This window comes from Rattus rattus, chromosome 1, assembly GCF_011064425.1.
Source record: "Rattus rattus isolate New Zealand chromosome 1, Rrattus_CSIRO_v1, whole genome shotgun sequence".
Taxonomy (NCBI): domain Eukaryota; kingdom Metazoa; phylum Chordata; class Mammalia; order Rodentia; family Muridae; genus Rattus; species Rattus rattus.
Window position 1 is genome coordinate 162,255,619 of NC_046154.1, and position 18,233 is coordinate 162,273,851.

General features: G+C 45.3%; 2 protein-coding genes across 5 annotated transcripts in view; one reads left to right on the forward strand and one right to left on the reverse strand.

Moving 5' to 3' along the window:
- The window catches only part of Syn3 (synapsin III), a 435,579-nt gene that overhangs the window by 147,462 nt on the left and 269,884 nt on the right, over window positions 1-18,233 (forward strand). For all 4 annotated transcript variants that reach the window (XM_032910230.1, XM_032910213.1, XM_032910225.1 and 1 more), the window contains exons 5-6: window positions 6,300-6,456; window positions 9,312-9,401. In XM_032910230.1, coding sequence (XP_032766121.1) covers window positions 6,300-6,456; window positions 9,312-9,401 — 247 coding nt within the window. The remainder of the gene's footprint in view (window positions 1-6,299; window positions 6,457-9,311; window positions 9,402-18,233) is intronic.
- Timp3 (TIMP metallopeptidase inhibitor 3) overlaps window positions 11,382-18,233 on the reverse strand; it is a 49,883-nt gene continuing 43,031 nt past the window's right edge. The window contains exons 3-5 of the mRNA XM_032910237.1: window positions 16,674-16,785; window positions 16,073-16,194; window positions 11,382-15,162 (exon numbers count right to left, since the gene is read on the reverse strand). Of these exons, the coding sequence (XP_032766128.1) occupies window positions 14,965-15,162; window positions 16,073-16,194; window positions 16,674-16,785 (432 nt within the window). The 3' untranslated portion in view covers window positions 11,382-14,964. The remainder of the gene's footprint in view (window positions 15,163-16,072; window positions 16,195-16,673; window positions 16,786-18,233) is intronic.

Genomic DNA, 18,233 nt, shown 5'->3' on the forward strand with positions numbered 1-18,233 from the left:
TGGCGTTATCATGAACTTTAAAACACAGAGACAGCTCTGATGGTCCCTCCCTCCCTTTTGTTGGTTTGCAGCTCCCTGGGTTCCTGTGCCCTAGATTGTACACCAAAGCTTATGTGTATGGAAGCCGAGTAGAAAGGGTTCTGGGGAGGATAGAGGCAGTCCATAACAAAGCCGGAGTTTCTCTGCATATAGATCAGAGTGTCTGGAGCCTCCCCAGGCCTGGCTAGGAACAGATATGGATGTGACGGGCCAGGCTGTGACCCAAGTCAGCATGATCGTCTCTTTTGCCAACTTAGAGGCTGTAGAACAAGGAATATTTGCAAAATCTCAGTGAAGCAGCTGAGAATAATGAGGTTCCTGCTCATTAGCTGAGGTCCCGGGCAAAGCCCTGCCAGAATCCATTCTTACTACGGCAAGGCCTTCCATAGTTAAAGGAATTATGACACTTTTCCAGTGGTTCAGAGAGACTCAGGCTTGGGCCCCCTGCCTCTTGACATTGCCTAAAGCCCTCAGTAATCCCCAGCAATGTACCATCTGGCCTGTCCTTACCATTTAATTGTCTGTCATCCTCAATTTCCTTGGAGTACTGACAGCCACTTCTAAGACATACATGAGTCCAAGAGCTCATATAAAAGTTTAAGAAGGAGATAAAGAGGAACCCCAGCGAGAGTCTCCAGGGCCAACTTGCGTGAGATTGTCAGAGATCCTGAGAAGGCATGAAAGGCACAGGACTTAGACTCTGTGGGATAGCAGAGACAGGAGAAAGCGGTGGGCTAGCGAGAGGGTGACTGTAGTATTTCACCAAAGCTCAGCTCTGGTGCTGCTTCATATGCCTCTATATTCCAGCCACAGAATTGGTTGCAAACTTTGTCACTTTGTCCCAGTGTTAGAGCCATATTGATAGCAAAATGACACAGATCAATAGAAACCAGGCAGAAAAGAAGACTTCATGGTTCACTTAGCTCAGAAGATAAAGGTGGCTGTCAGCCAGGCTCTGAGGATGTCAGGGACTAGGCAATCAAGGGCAGGGCCTTTGTCTCTGTCCCAAAAGACCATACAGGCATCTATTCTGCAGCAAACGGGATTCTTCCATGATGAAAAGAGCAAAAACAAAAAACAAAAACAAAAGATCTCCATCAGCTAAGTTCTTAGCCGACCACTCCTTTTCCCTGCACTCTGTAGACGGCAGCTCCAGGGAATCTGATGAGGCCATTCTTCATGGATTCCCAACCTTAGGATCAGTTCTTGCCACGGTAACACAGTTCACCACTGGGAGGAAATTTGATCATGAGTTCTGCCTGCCAAAAAGAGAAAAGAGGATTATTGGCAGATAAAATAAAACCTACCAAGCTCTTCCTGCTACCTGGAGAACCCTTAAATCCCTGTCTATAAAGAAGCTCTACTTCTTTTTCAGGATCTAAGCCTTTCTAGACACTTTTGCCCAACCTGCCCCAGGCAGAACTGAACACTGATTTTTGTTGTTGTTGTTGTTTTTGTTTTTATTTTTTCAAGGCATGTAGCTTATAGCGTGTAGGCTGTCATGGAACTCACTCTGAAGATAATGGCTGGCCTCAAACAGAAATTGCCTGCCTCTGCCTGGGATTAAAGGGTGTGCAACCCCAGCACCTGCCCCTTGAACTGAACACTCTTTGGGACACCTTAGTGTCTTTGACATGGCATTTGTTTTTTGTTGTTTGCTTGTTTTTAAATTGGTGTGTGTTTGTTGTACACATACTCATGCACATCCTTCATACAGTGGGTGTGAAAACCTTACAAGTTCACTGGCATTTCTTCAAACATTTGTAGGAGTAAACACGTATTTTGATGACAGTCACTCCCTCCCTCTTACTTCCCTTCCCGTTAATCACATTCATGTTGCGTGTAGTTTTATGCTCTACCTGCCTTTGCTCCAGGAAGCGACCAATCTACCAACCCTCACCAGGCTTCCCTTGAATCCTCAGACAAAATACACAGACAGAGTTGCTCAATTACAACTTGCCAATAGGCACAATTACTGGGCACTGCTCTGTCCCACCTAGAAAAGCATGCCCTTATCAGATTCTTAACTCAGTCTCTCCCACCTGCCCAATTCTTCAGTTGCTAAATTGACAACCTGCCTATAGGAGCGACCACTTTGTTTTGAGATCTCACATGGTTGCCCAGTTCTCTCTCCAACATATGGTGAACTCTGTTCTCCAAACTGCATCCACCTCCCTGCCTACAGGGACCAGGCAGTCCCGCCTCTCCCATTACCCAGCAATTGTTGGACAGTTTTCTTTACTGACAGATCGAGAACCAACTGGAGAACAGGACCTTAACATCAGAACCGCCCCCTACACATTCATCTTCCCCAAGCCAGACGACGTTGCTTCTGCTTTCCCATGCCTCATGATTATATGCATCTATGTGAAATCTATGAGCCCTGAATTAAAGAAAAACACATGGTTGATAGTTGTCCTTTTGAGTCTTACTTATTTTGCTTAAGATAATCCCAGTTGCATCCACATTCCTGCAAATAACCAATTTTCATTCTTGTCTATGACTGAATAAAACTCCATTCCCTTCTGCATTCATCTGTTGATGACACTTAGGCTGATTCTGTAACTTGGCTATTATCTGAGCAAAAATGTGTTTGATGTTTGTTTGGTATCTCCATACAGGGATTCTTCCTGGGCTGTCAGTTCTATAGTCTGGAATCATGTTCCCATCATCTTGGTATCTTCAGTACTTGGAAGTATCTGAGGACCAGGGGCTTGGATGTTTGGAAGACATGGAGGATGTCCGTCCTCTGGTTGAACAGAGAAACCAGAGTACTGGGTTTAAAGAAAGCAACTGCCTGCTCCTGGTCACTAATCTCTGTACATTCCTTGGAGCTTTAACAGGGGGAGCCTGTGCATTCTATATAACAGTGACTGAACCTATAGACTGAAGCACATGCCTGGCCAGCCCTGGTACCTCACCTGGGGAGAAGTACTACCCTTCCGCTCACTGGATGTGATAATCTTGAGAGGCCAAGGGACGTCAATTTGAGTTCTTGGGATTAAATATTTCTTGTTGGGGCTGACATTCCTCCATAAATACTGAACCCATGTCACTATGAAGCAGCCCATAGTTACGAGGGCCACATACTATTGCCTGGAAACCCTGACCATCAGATTTCATTTCTTCCCTGCGACCACAAGAAAGAACTCCTTCCTCTTCGCAATGGCCATTCCTCCCCATGTTTATTGATTACTCATTTCTTCTTATGGACACTCTCATTACTGCCCTCTTCTGGCCTCTGTGAATACTGTAGCCACATATACAACTTGTCTCCATTTCACTCCCCACAGACACATAATTAAAAATAAAATCTTAGGGGTTGGGGATTTAGCTCAGTGGTAGAGCGCTTGCCTAGCAAGTGCAAGGCCCTGGGTTCGGTCCCCAGCTCCGAAAAAATAAATCTTTTCTTTAAAACACTATTCTAGTCTAGCCTGGGCACTCTCTTCCTAAGCAGTGAGCTTGGACTATATTTTCATGATTGTATCCCTTAATAGAATTCTTTATACATCTAAAAACACTAGGAAAGAGTCAGCATGAGACTTTTGAAGAGGGGTCTTCAAGGTGGCCTGACCCCTGGCAAGACAATGAGTCCACTTTCATTATTGTCAGGGAATAATGTAAGGGAGGCCACCCTGTCAGGAGGGACCCTGCCTGACTACTCAGATAACACCTGAGAAGATAGACCAAGGGAATTGTGGGGAGAACACATTTATGTGCCTTTTAAAAAGATGTACCTTGTAAAAACATTGCCATACTTGACAGGAAAAGTGCCATGTTCTTATTGTATAGAGGTCCTGTGAAAAAGCAGAGTGGAAAACCATAGTTTTTAAAATGGAGAAAGATGTGAGGAGACATATAAGAAAGACAAAGCAAATGATTAATTTTTAAAATTACAAAATCACATAACAGAGACAGGCCTGGTACCTTTTAGGGGATGTGACTCAGCAAATTGAAACACTCATTGTTCAAGAAACTACAGTGTTAGGAGACCTAATACAGGTACTTGAGAGATCAAGGCAGGAAAACAAGTTCAAAGACAGCAAACAGAGGGAATTCAAGATTAACCTGGGCATCTTAATAAGATGCTGTCACAAAGGCAGGGCGGGGGGAGTGGGGTTGAGGGACGTAGCTCAATGGTAAGGCATGAATAGGCTCTGAATCGAGTTTCCAGTACTGCAAAGAACAACAGAACAAAACACTCTGTGGAGCTGGCAAAGCTGTTGAGAGATGGAAATTGGGAAAATGAACCTTGAAACCACCATGGAGTGGAAGGGTGTCCTTTAGGGGCAGTGTGAGGGAATTACCAAAGGAAGAAAACAGAACCCTTGCCTAGAATGTGGCAAAGTCTGAATATGATTCCCAGCAATGTTAAAAAGGAGGGATGGGAAGAAAAGGAGACAGAGGAAGAGGAGGAGAGGGAAAAGGAAAGAGGTTGGGAAGAGAAGAGCATCTGGGGGAGGGGAGAGGGAGGAAACAAGGAGAGAAAAGGGGAAGAAAGGGAAAAATTGTTTTTGAGGGTATTTTGGTTGTAGAGGAACTATTCAGATCATTGCATTATGTATAAAATTCCAGAATCATAATGTGTAGAAAGCATGAAATCAATTACGTGTATGACTACATGCTGTATACAGTAAAATAAATAGTTGGATCAAAATGTGTATATAAAGATTGTTAGGAATTTTCTCTGCATTTTGTAAAATCTCTGGCAATTTGTTTACCTCTTCATGCATTCCACGGGTCTTTTGGTAAATCGTAGAGAAGTAGAAAGTGGTTCTGTTGCAAGTGAGTGCTTCTGACTGCCATCAAATCCCCCCTTCATTCTTTATCCCAGTTGCTCTCATTCCAAGAGTCTAACTTTAACTTTCCTATACTAAGGCGGACCATTCCCAGAAACACACCGTGAGTCAGACTCCCGAAGACAGGCCACAGTCGGGTCTGAGTAGCCTGTGAAGATGAGTGACCATAGAGCAGAAGAATCCTTTGCTCTGAGAGGAGCGGATGATGTTCACAGCAGTCTCTACCACACCTACCCTATACCTGCCCTAGAAGTGTCAAACACTAGGGTATCTCTTGAGAGCCAACGTCTGCATGACGTGAGATACATCTTCACTGTGCACGTTCATTTGTCTATCCTCGGTGGGAGCAAAGTCCTTCCCCTCTGAGAGCTATTTTCGATTATATTTGAATTATTTTAAAGAGACGGCACTTCTGTGAAGTTAAGGGTATGACTCCGGATGAGACAGACAGATCAAGGGCACTGTGTTGAGTGTCCACCCTCTGCCCACTGTGAAGCTGGTTTTCTCAGGTGTCTTCGAAGTAAGGACCACAGAAATAAGTTGGCCTTTGACAGCGTGAATAGAACATGGTAAATCTGCCAGGATGTGGTGTTAAAAAGCATGAGGACTGGAGAAGCAATGGCAGAGTTCCTGTTCATCCGCTTTGTGGTCTAAAGGAGTTACTTTCTCACAGCAACAGTCTTCCCAGCTATAAAGTAGGAAGCAGATAGCCCAGCCCTCCCCCAAGTCTGTTCATTCATTCATCCATTGGGACCCTGTCCTCAGAGGGGCCCAACAGAGAACCCGTGTGCACATGCAGTCTACTGCTTTCTAGAGGCCTCCACTTAACAGGCACAAACCAGTTAGGAAGGCTTCAAGGAGGAAGTCTGATTCCCAGCCAATTGACAGCTATAACCCTGACCCTTCCACTTACCTGCAACATGCCTCTGAGCAAATTATGTATCTTCCTGGATTTTAGGATGTACTCTGAGAAATGAGAGCTGACAGCATCCATATATAAGGGAATGCAGGGGTTGGGGATTTAGCTCAGTGGTAGAGTGCTTGCCTAGCAAAGTTTAAGGCCCTGGGTTTGGTCCCCCAGCTCCAAAAAAAAAAAAAAAAAAAAAAAAAAAAAAAAAAGAAAAAAAGAAAAAAGAGAAAAAAGGAATGCATATATTCTGTATATTACTCAGAATGTAGTAAAATGTTATATCATTGCCTAGTTGTTTGAAACATTTTCCCTGGTTTTATTTAAAAAATGATAATCTAGGAAATAGCCTAAAATCCAAACTGTTCTTTTCAGTTCATTTGGTTTGTAGTTGTGTAGCTGTGAGCTTTGCCTAACCCTTTCTGTGCTCCCCTACCCGGCCCTCTCACCTGAGAGCTCCTTTGGGTAGCAGATACATAGGATCAGATCTATAACGAGCAAGCCTTGGCTACACTGTCATGTGGTAATATCATTGTTGTTCCCTCTCTCGGCAGGTCCTTCAAACCTGACTTCATTCTGGTTAGACAGCATGCCTATAGCATGGCCCTGGCTGAGGATTACCGAAGCCTGGTCATCGGCCTCCAGTATGGAGGGCTTCCTGCTGTCAACTCTCTCTACTCCGTATACAACTTCTGCAGCAAGCCTTGGGTGGTAGGTAACAGATCAGTCCATCTGGAGGGAACTGGGAATCTTGAGGTGGTCCCATAATGGCTTCACTTCCCCAACACAGGGCCTCAGCAAGGAGGAGAATCTTATTTAAACAACTGAACAAACAACTTTGCCCCAGAACTCTTCAGGGGATTGCAGCCTTGCAAATATTACGCATAACACATTATGATACAGGGTCGTGTTGTAGGAATATTAATCTCAATAAAGTATAGCTCAGTCGATACAATGCCGGGCTCAGTCTCAACTGCTTCATAATCCCAGCACTTAAGAGATAGAAGCAGGAGGGCCTCTTTGGCTATGTACTAAGAGTTTTAAGCCAGAACAAGCTATGTGAGACCCTGACTCAAGCAAAAATAAACAAATATTACCATTTTTAACATTCTAGAATAATTTTCTTACTGTTGCTCTTCAAAGTTATTAAACACTTATTGAATGCCAGGAACCGTGAGAGGTGCCCATGCTATCACTGTAGTTGGTGATAGCTTTATTCCTGTGTCCTACAGAGGAGAAGTCTTACTTTCAGGCTGGATAAGAAATCCTGGGATCTTAGGGCCTAGTGAATGGTGAAATCAGACTTCGAGGCCCACTTTCTCCAACTTAACACTTGCTTTCTCCCCATGGATTCGCTAATGTCGACCACTCATTTTCTTTACGTAAGTTTCCATTCAAACATCATCAAGAATAAAGGGTCTTCCTAAAATGCCAGCCCTCCTCCATTCTCTCAAATACTCTCAGTCTATAACTCCACCTTGATACCCCACAAATGGGTCTGCACCTAAATGACATCATTCCTTTAGCTACCATCTATCTCCCTTAATAGAAGCAATGCAGAGAGAGAGAGAGAGAGAGAGAGAGAGAGAGAGAGAGAGGAAGGAGGAGGAGGAGGAGAAGGAAGAGAAGGAGAAGAAGAAGAGGAGGAAGAGGAGGAGGAGGAGAAGAAGAGGAGGAGGTGGAGGAGAAAAGAAGAAGAAGAAGGAGGAGGAGGAGGAGAAGGAGAAGAAGGAGAAAAGGAGGAGGAGGGGGAGGAGGAGGAGGAGGAGGGGAGAGGAGAGATTAGAGTATCTGCTGCTTGATCTCCTATTCTACTGGAACAGTCTATTAACAAATATGACAATTGTATCATCAGTCCTATGATACATGCCTTGATTCCTCAGGGAGGAGGGAGGACAAGGGCAGCTCAGAGATGAAGAGAAAATGCTATGAAATGCCTCAACTCTCTGGTCTACCCTGTTTGGCTGCCTATCTGCCATCACCTGGGAGAGAAGGGCACTGATTAGTCTGGACTCTGGAGCTAGATTGCCCAAGGCCATGTTTCTCCATTTTAATGCGTGCCCTCAAGCAATTGCATTAACCTCTCTGAACTCAGCATCCTTATTTTTAAAAGGATGATAATAATAGAGCCTTCCTGGTTTTCATTAGGGGCATACAAAGTGTTTGTAATGGTGGCCAGTACACAGCATACTCACAAGAAATGGTGACAGTCGTTTCCCTTTACACAGGGACTATGTTTATGCTGGGATAGCACTCAGTATTTGTTCAATGACTACTTGAGTTAATTTAATACATGTGGATAGTCTTAACTGTGGTCATTAGACTCATGGAATCTACAATTTCCATACCACGAGAAGGAAGCGGTCCATAGTTTTTAGAGCAGCAACTTTACTAGCATTCACTATGTCCTGTTCTCAGCCCATCTCCATTATACAAAAGAGGAAATTGAGGCCCACATAACTGGCAGTCAGTGCTGCAGCTCGTCTTCATAACCCATGAACTGTAGGTTGCACTCCCTCCCTGAACTCCAGCTTCCTTATCTATAAAATGAGGGATACCCGCAAACATCATTTCTCACATTTCTCAAGTTCTCCAAGAATGACTCTGTGCTGTACTTCATACTTGGGCTATTTCTCAAGAGGGCATAGGAACCCAGTGTAGAGCAAAACTTTCCTCAGCTTTTTCATGTCTCTCTCCAAGATCTTAGCATTTACCTGGAGCAAATTGTAGCTCTTCTTCTACCCGCCAGATACCTATGTTCGCAGAGTCCAAGCTGTTGTTCTGGTATCTGCCTGTCATTTCCCTTTGCCTTCTGAGTGAATAAGATCCTTGGTCCAACCTTTTAAAGTTCATGAGAACCACCCTTTGCCTATTTCTTAATCATGCCCTGCCCCTGAGGCTACAGTCAGGGCAGCCACTGAAGGTCTTCAGAAACAGTGGTTTCCTTGACCACACAAAGCCCCCATCTTTCTCTTATAGGATAGGTCCAGGGATCCTTCCTCATGACCCCAGCCCTCCTCTATGTCCTAAATCCCCCATGATTCCCACTAGCATTACGATGACATCCCAACCTTGTAATGTACAAATTAGGAAAGTGACATTCAGAAACCTACAGTGACCCCTGCCTTCCAGGTCTCATGGCTAGTACACAGCAGTCAATAAAATTCTTAAATTTGAATGAGAGAGTCTGAACTTAGAGTATCCCTAAGTGCCTACAGTGCTGCCTTAGAAAGATAGGCATTGCAGGCACAGGGATGGCAGGACTCCCAAAAGTCTGTACTGGGGGCAAGGACCTTGTGTGAAAATGGCTGAGAATGCAGTTAAACACTTATAAAATGTGGTTGAACTGTAGCCAGTTACCTGCTAACCTGCTAGGTCAGGGGCAAGGCATAAAGGGTAAAAGAGGAGGTGATAATCAACCAAGGAAGTTGGCTTTTAATCCTAGTGGTGGATAACAGCTTCTAGAACTTAACTCAGGGCTGACACTTAAAGGCCAGGGTCAAGTGGGTGCCAGGACCCTAGTGGGAAACCATGGCTGGCTAATGATCTCTTCTTTTCTCTCCCAGTTCTCTCAGCTCATTAAGATCTTCCATTCCTTGGGTCCTGAGAAGTTTCCACTAGTGGAGCAAACATTTTTCCCCAACCACAAGCCAATGGTGAGTGCCTTTTTAATTCTGCTTATCTTCATAATGTGGAATGACCTTACATGTCTATCTTCTGAGTCTCTTTGGGCAGCCCAGGCCTTGCTTCCTGGTTATTTGGACTCCACATAAAACCTTCATGTCTTGTGCTTGTGGGAATGTCTAGTGTTTCTTGAGGAACCTTGAGGAAGGTTCAACTTCTCTAGGGTAAACTCAGGCAGTAGGACAAAGGTACTTGGCATTCTGTGAAATTCTGTTAATTAACACATCAAGGCACATTTTTGAACTGGCATCCTGGAACTAGAGGGGGAGTATAAAGGGGAAAGGCATTTTTATGGGACCTGGTTTCCACTGTAATTTTAATAAAAACTGTGATACTTCACTTGAGTTGATTATTAAAGAGAAATGCGCTTACACGTTTGATTTCCTTTCCTTGGAGTGTATCTCTGGGAGTTGACTGGGGCCAAGCTGAGAGTATGTGGCTTCACTACCTATTTGGAAGGTTTAAGACTAATATTTTTCTGAGTGAGTTGGAAAGTTCTGTGTCTGCAGCTCGAATTTTGGTAGAAGTATTCTGAGCTCTTGGACTAAGCCTACAACATGTCTGTTTATGTGATTGGTGCATGGTCAGTGAATTTGGTTATGCGGAGAACTAGGGGTCTCAGGAAACAAGAGTACGGTGTTCTCACAGTCGCTAGAGACTGTGGTTGGATTGAAGAATCCTAGGCTCTGGCTGCTGAGCTGGACAGGCCTATTTGAAGGCACTGTCAGGTAGGGCTACAGGCAACCCAGCCAGTCAGAGGCTCTCACTGATTGTCTATCTACTGTTTCCATGACCCATCAGGCACAGAATCCAGGATGTCTGGTTGGTGTGAGTAAGTGTAGGTAAATCTGAATTATCAATTTAACTGAAATGAAAGCCAGATTAGGAATGAACTTTCTAGGTGTTTTTTTGGGGGGTCTTCCCAGAGAGGATTAGCAAAGCCAGGAAATGTGGGTATTTTAGCACCATCCGTGGAGCAATGGGCCAAGATGTGATAAAAAGAAATGGAGGAAGGTTGGACTTGGGCATTCTCTTTTACTTTTGGTCTTCCATAATGAAAATTGCTAGTCTGACTATGGCCTCCAGGATAGAGTGAACCAAAGCTTCTGAAACCAGGAACCAAAACAAAATAAATTGTCCCCATTCTAAGTTATTTCTTTCTGTATTTTGTTACAACAGTGACAAAATCTGACTAACACAGAACATGTGTAAATATTCTGAGAAAATTTAGGATGTGTCCTCAAAGTAGTTTATTAATCACAGCCCAGTCAACTGACTAGATTTTAGACAATTGAATCTCTTTGAGTAGTACAGCCATATAGCAGTTTTGATGACAGTCTGTGCAAGTGAGTATAGGACATGTGCCTGGCATGTGGCGGGTGCTCAGAGTGGAGGACCTATCAAACAGGGACAAGACTATGACCTTGAACACTAACGAAGGAGGCCTCAAAGTTAGATGTGTGGTATGCAGTGGATCGAAGCTCATTGAGTACTGGGAGTAGCTCACCAGCTGTCCTAGGGACTCAGAAATCCCTTGCAATCCTAACTTGATGCTTCCCTCAGGATTTCAGTTAGACCATTGACATTTTCAAGTATGGCTGCCTACAAGCTTACACTCTGTCATCCACCATGGAATTCTCAGAAAGAAAATAAGGTCTCAGGACTATACTACCCACTGGTAATTAAGATAGATTTCTCTTAAACACTGGATCCTACCAGTAGAATTTGGGGATTTAGTTAGGGCTGAATTAGCAGGCATAAGGAGTTAAGGGTACCTTCCTAAATCTGTTGCAAGAAGAATCTTAATTGAGATAGCCCGAGCTATAGACACGGGTGGAAGAAGATTGTGTGAAGGGGTGAGAGGAGGACAGGAAGAATCTGCTTGCAAGATTATATTATATCAATTATAACCTCCCCAAGACATGACACAAGAAGGCAAGAGACAGCGGGCGTGTGATAGAAATAAAACCACTTTACTGTTTAGAATAAAGGACACACTATAAAAAGTGAACATTATGCAACATTACAAGACAATATACATTCACGGAATATAAAATTCATAAATAACATGGAGGAAAACTGTAAACAGTGCTACAAAATTTAGCAACAAATACATTCCTTCTAGATGGGTTTTTCTCTGGCTGGTGTCTCTTCATCACTACTGGGCTGCAGCACAGCTGACTTGCTAGAAGAAAAGTAGACAGAGAATCTAAGGTACCCCTGTCCCCAGAGCATGGTCTTTTCATCAGGTCCTTTCCTCCTCAGTCCCAACAGCCAACTTAAATCTGCTGAGACCATTCTCTCCTGCCTTCTCCCATTTGATTATGTTTCTGTGACTTCTCTTTTCTTTCTTTCTTTTTTTTTTTGAGTTTCTATGATACAAATATTAGAGTGATTATTTTTAACTTTAAGTAGCTGGGAGCCAAATACCCGAATGGCACCTTGATGTGAGGCAGGGAAGAGTGATGCCTCCCGGACTCACGTCATCTCCCAGACAAATCTATCCCCAAAAGTCACTGTGTCCTTTATCATTTAAGAAGCACAGCATGAAACAGTGTTTATATGGCAGAGCTAGGACTGGAGAAAGTAAACACTAGGGTCCCCTTCAGCTCCACATCCTGGCTGAAAAAAGAGGGCTAGCCTGGGCAACAGGAGCCTGCATAGAGGACTTCCTTGGTTAGGAGGCAGAAAAGATGACTGGATGAGACAGAGAGAGCTTGGAGTCACAGTTGCCATGGCCCTGGATTGCAGAAACCACGGCTTCCTGGTTGAGTAGGAGAAAGGTCTTGGAAAGTGGGCGGCAGATGACCCAGGGATAGTCGATACAGGACAAGGACATCAGTGTACTTTTGTTCTCCTTCCCACCCTTAGGATCCCATGGGGAGGAGGCTGCAGGAGTCTGTTTCTAGTACTTTCCATTTCCTTGAATCTTTATTCCAGCTGAGTGCTCGAGCCCCAGTATTCTGCCCTCCATTCTACTGTAGAATTTGAATCAGAAAAAAAAATGGCATGTGGGTTTTTTTCTTTCTTTCTTTTCTTCTTCTCTTAGACACAGTGTACACACGACAGCCTACACATGGCACATGATTTAGCAAAATAAAACATTCACGATATGATTGAAATAACAAAGTGTCTCGGCTACATAAATGACTTTAAATTATACAGTAAGTGAACAGGAGAAAGAAACAAAGCTATAGCTTATTGAAAGCGCAAAAACCGCTCTCCAATGATGTGACTTTACAAAAGACCTTCCTTGCCCAGGACTTCTCGCCAAGACCTCAACAGCCACCTGGGGCCGTGGTTCTGCCAATGGTTTTATCTTCAGGTTAACTTCAGGTGCCTCATACTTAGGCCTCACCTCCAGTCTGTCCGTGTAGGAGGGAGGCTGATCACACAGGGACTGAGAATTGGCCAGAGACTTCTTGGGAAAGAGGCTGGGGCGTACATACGGGAGAGCACTTGAGCAGGGGAGATCAGGAGCGCCATATTAGGAGGCTGAGGTTGAAAGAGACAACTTCCAACAGTAAGTCAGAGGTTTACCTCTTAAGAACCACTGGCTTGCTGACCTCGGCTCCTCCTGCCGCACACCACGGAAAGCGTCGCGCCTTCTGCTCCCTGTCAGCACAGGGGAAGGATGCAGGGGAATGAAATCTACCCAGAGGAAACTCGACACCCATCTCCTCAACTGTCTTCCGGCCCTGCTATTCTGTCAAACCCCTGGACAAAGCAGTGGTATGTGTGGGGTAGAGGCAGACTAGAACTTGTCTTTCTTTTTTTCTCTCTTTCTCTACTTATAACTGGTAACTGTGTTTCCTAAAGTGGAATGAAAAAGATATGATACTAATAGAGGATATATACCCATAATCTGAAAAAGACAGTGTAATTGTGTTAAATGTCACCACCTTACCATCTCCAAATCTGTATAGTACACCCTTACCTACAATGGGCATTGCAATTTTGACACTAAAACTTAAAATAATCTTATTTAATAGGAAAATTTATACTAAACTTTTATTTAAAAAACAAAAATACAACACAACAAAAGGCCTACAGTTTGTCGGCAGAGCCTGGCTCCCTCAGTAACCAACCGTGTTCCTTCTCTGAGGTGACCATCTCAGGAGGTGACGCTCACCCATGACTGAGCTGGGGAAGAAGTATATGCTGTCCCCAGATCCAGGAGAGGAGTCATTCCACTGATGTAGGATGATGTGCAACTGTCCCTTTCATGAGACAGCCCCTGCCCTAACACTCACACTCACCTGCCATCAGCCGGCTAGTAAGGCAACTAAGTGAAGGGCACCCCAAACACAAAGCAGAAGGAAGAAAGGAGATGAAGGGTCAAACAACCCCAGTGATAGGGACAAGAGGGTGCTGAGTGTGGTCAGAGTTTCAAATTTTAATTCAGATAAAAAAAAAAAAAAAAGTCAACTTGGAATGTCACAATTTCCCATCAAACAACAACAAAAGAGATTAAACTATTCGCATATTTAACAGCATTGAATAGAATTCTGTGTCCTATAAAAAAAATTAGCTCATAATCCCCTGTGGGTATATGCAAATGTATATATAAACACATCCCCCTAGATGAGCTAAACACTACTTTGGAAATAGTATTCTCTACCCAAATCTACTTGACTATATCTGTGGATGGTGTCAGGTGTGTGTTTCTGCAGCTCACATGTTTGCAAGCTTCCAGCCTAGAATTCCCAGGAGACTGTCTCATGGGAGGCAGGAGAGGAAAGACGTTCGTCTCAGCCCTTCGTCTGAGTTTTTTTATACAAACAGGCAGGTTGCCTGCTGAACTCGGGCAGATGTTTAAGTCTTTGCCAACTCAGAAAGTTCTGCTACTCTTGGATGCTTGTTCCAGGATCTGAAACAGCGGGTCAACCCAAGTATCACAGGGCTGGGAAACTGTGTGACCCACTCCTACAGTCTGTCCCTTCCCTCCCTCAATCTGACATGCAGACATAGACAGACTGTCTGATCCAGACACACAGTTGTATATCCTCTGTGTATAAGGCCTTTCAAATACCTGGCGTCTGTCTGCTTGCTGCCCTTGGCTGATCGGGGAAACAGTTGGACTTCTGCCAACTTCCTTATCCATGCTTCCTGTGTACTGGGATGAAGAAGTGTCTATGGAAGTGGGGTCTAGGATGTGGTCAAGAGAGGAAGAAGAAAGAAGAGTAGCTATTAAATGCCCCAATGGGGTAGATTTTTCAATTTCTGTTTTCCTAAAAAAATATAGATTATATATCATGAAGAAGAGGTGTGTATACATGCCTCATTCTTTCTGGCTTGGCACCAGAGATCCACAGTTGGAAATGGGTGATGTCAAAACCAAAAAGAAGGGGTATAAGGGGGCGGGACCAGGAAGGTATTTCCAAATCAACTCCATAAACGGCAGAGACTTTAACTGTCCCCCAGTGCTAAATTTGCAAGAAAACAGGCACTAATTTCATTGTCATCATCTGGGAAGAGTTAGTGTCCGGGACGCTCAGCGGGATGGGAAGGAGGTGAGGTGGGGCAGGTCTGGGTTCAGGGGTCTGTGGCATTGCTGATGCTCTTGTCTGGGGGGGCCCATCCTCGGTACCAGCTGCAGTAGCCACCCTTCTGCCGGATGCAGGCGTAGTGTTTGGACTGATAGCCAGGGTACCCGAAATTGGAGAGCATGTCGGTCCAGAGACATTCATTCTTTGAGGTCACAAAGCAAGGCAAGTAGTAGCAGGACTTGATCTGTAATGACACACAAGACACAGTTAGGGGACTACACCATGGCGGGCCCACCCTGGATTCAAGCCCTGGGGCCCCTGCCCTTTAGTGTTGCAAGAATAATTACACTTGCTACTAGCTCAGACCATCGAGCATCTACTGGGCACCAGACACGGTGTCTCTAAACTTTCGGTACACTTCTAAGTCCCCTTTGTAGACAAATAGAGGCTTAGCAAGGTTAAGCAGTTTGTTCCAGGTCACACAGCTTTTGAGTCCCAGATTAGATGTAGAAAGAGGAGACTACCAGTATGGTAGGAAATGAAGGCTTTAAAACAATGAAGACATAGATTTTGGAGTTCAACTGCCCTGGGCTGGAAATCAGACTCAAAAGAGCTGTATAACCCAGGATCACATGCAAAGATCTCTTGATTTCTTACTTCTACCATGAAATAACGGTGATTAAGAGCTCATGAGATGATTATGAGGATTAGGGGAGAGAGTGATTGAGCTCCCTTTCATGACCTTGTGTATGGAGAAGGGACTGGACCTGGTTGGCAAGAGGTCTTGGACGGCAGCTGATATCAGTAGGCCTCAGTCAGCCTGCCCATCTGGGCAGGGACCCCGGTGAGGCAGCTGTCAGAGTGAAGCCACTTACAACAGCTTGGCAGACCCCTCCACCGAAAGATCTTGTACCTGCCATTGGCCTTGAACAGTAGGGAGGGGCCAGGATGCCGAAAAGCCCTCATCACCCAGCAGCTGCCAAGTAGGCACCATCCAGGCAGCAAATACAGAACAAAGGCATTCTTCAGAGCTCTCTTGCCTGCCTTGCCCCAGGGCAACATTCCTTACCACCCTGCACCATCCCCAACAGGCTGTCTGCCCCAGCAGAGCAGAAACCAAAGCTTCCAGATTGACACCCGCCCCTAGAACTCACCTTGCAATTGCAACCCAGGTGGTAGCGGTAATTGAGGCCCTTGCGCTGGGACAGCGTGAGGTGGTCCCACCTCTCCACAAAGTTGCACAGCCCTGTGTACATCTTGCCTTCATACACGCGCCCTGAAGTAGAATAGGAGGCAAGGGTTTAGGCATTCTGTTAGATCCCTCGACTGCCAGGGACAGGCACTGACCTGAGTTGAGACACCTTCCCCAACACCTTTAGACATGAACTCTGGCCCTGTTTTCCAGAGGATCATGGAACTCGAGCTATTAAACATTCTGCTGAAGGCCTCAAAGGGTCGTAGAACCTCTTAGGGTTTCGTGTGTTGTCATTACTAAAGAGCAGACTGTCATATAAGACAGACCTAATGGATCGACTGCCAGAGCTGTTGAAAAGACAACCTATTTCTAGATTTGTTAAAGCCAAGACACCACAAAACCAGGACACAACCAGATGAACAGTGTAGCCAAGGCTGCCAGGCAGGACAGACCCTTCACCTCATGAGCCAAGTGCCTGCCATCTCAGGATGCCTGACTCAAGCTTTGGCAGACCCACCAGGGCAAAGTAGCGGGGCCTCGGTGTTCCTATGGACACTCACCTGTCAGCAGGTACTGGTATTTGTTGACTTCTAGCTTAAGGCCACAGAGACTTTCAGAGGCTTCCGTGTGAATGTACTGCACGTGGGGCATCTTGCTGAATCCTCGGTACATCTGTGGGCAAAAGAAACATCATCATGGCGGGGGACAGGGAGGGGGAACGGGAGACAGACACCAAGGTCCAGTCAGCATGCTGCTGTGTAGGGTATGCGTTTCTGGTTCCCCAGTGCAGCTGGACAGTGGCAGGTTATGATCTCGCCACCACAGGGTTCCCTGAACACCACAGGACGTCATTTATTCTCTTCCCTGAGCCAGGATGGTGTCTTCCTATACAGTCATGTACATGTGCTATCCACCTGCCCCACCTACCCCTCTACCTACACATCTACACATCTACACATCTACACATCACAGATTCCAGGCAGCTACTAGGAAAAGCTCCCAGGGCTCTATGCAAATTCCAAGGGGACAGCCAGCCAGCCAACTGGATCCCAGTGACAGGCTGGTGTATACAGCAACATCCTTACTCACAGGATTCTCACAAGGGCTCTGAGAGTAGGTACCAAGAACTCCATTCTTCACATGGGGACTCTAATATAAATTCTATTTGGTCGGAGGAGGGAAACTCAGGCCAGGCATTTTCGTAAGTTCTTATTTTTCTGACACTGACTTTCTTTACTCAAGGTGAAGCCCATACTCATAGATGTTAAAAAAAAAAAAAAAGCAAAACTTCTTAAGGATATCATTATTACTAGGCTAAACCATGTAAAATTCATCTACAACACGACTGAGCGGAGTGGCTGCACCCCTTGGACACGTTTGAAACACAAGCCATGTTTCATTGACCGTGTGCCATAGACAGTGTGGCAGGAGAGTGGATGGAGAACAAGGATGTTGGTAACCTTCCTATGATATGTAGAATGGCCGTGGCTAGAGAGTTTTATGGGCCCAGGGGGAGTGACACTGAAGGTTGGTTACTGCTAGAATATCTAACCACTGAATGCCCAGGAGCCTTGGTCCCACTGTACAAGGTCCAAGCCTGAACCTTAGAAGGGCTCAGAGGCTTGTCATAGTCACACAATTGGTTAACAGCAGGGCACAAAGTCCAAGCAAGATAACCCAGTCTGCGGTCTTAAGGATCCTCTGTCACTATCAACTCTTGTGGCTTTTGAAGCTTAGGACCCAGGGCTTCTGCAGCAGCAGAGGCTTCTTCTGTCTCTAGCTCTTGCGGGCCCTGAGTACCTACCTGGCTGTGGGACTGTAACAGAGACCAAACACATTCTGTGACTCTAGAATGAGTCCATGTGTGCTACTCAAGCCCCAATCTACTGAGGCCACGCTGTCAGCTATGAGCCAGGGAAAAGGGAAGGTGGAGGGGGACGCTGAGGCCTGCCTGGCCTGCCCCTTACCTCTCAAAGGGCCTTGAATGTCTGGCTGTCACTAGCCCTACACGAAGAGCACCACACTAGAACGGTTCTTGGCATGCATTATTAGTTACCCATGTCATTAACACAAGCCAGCATAGCCCATCGGTGCCTTCCAACACACGGCTAGGCTTGATG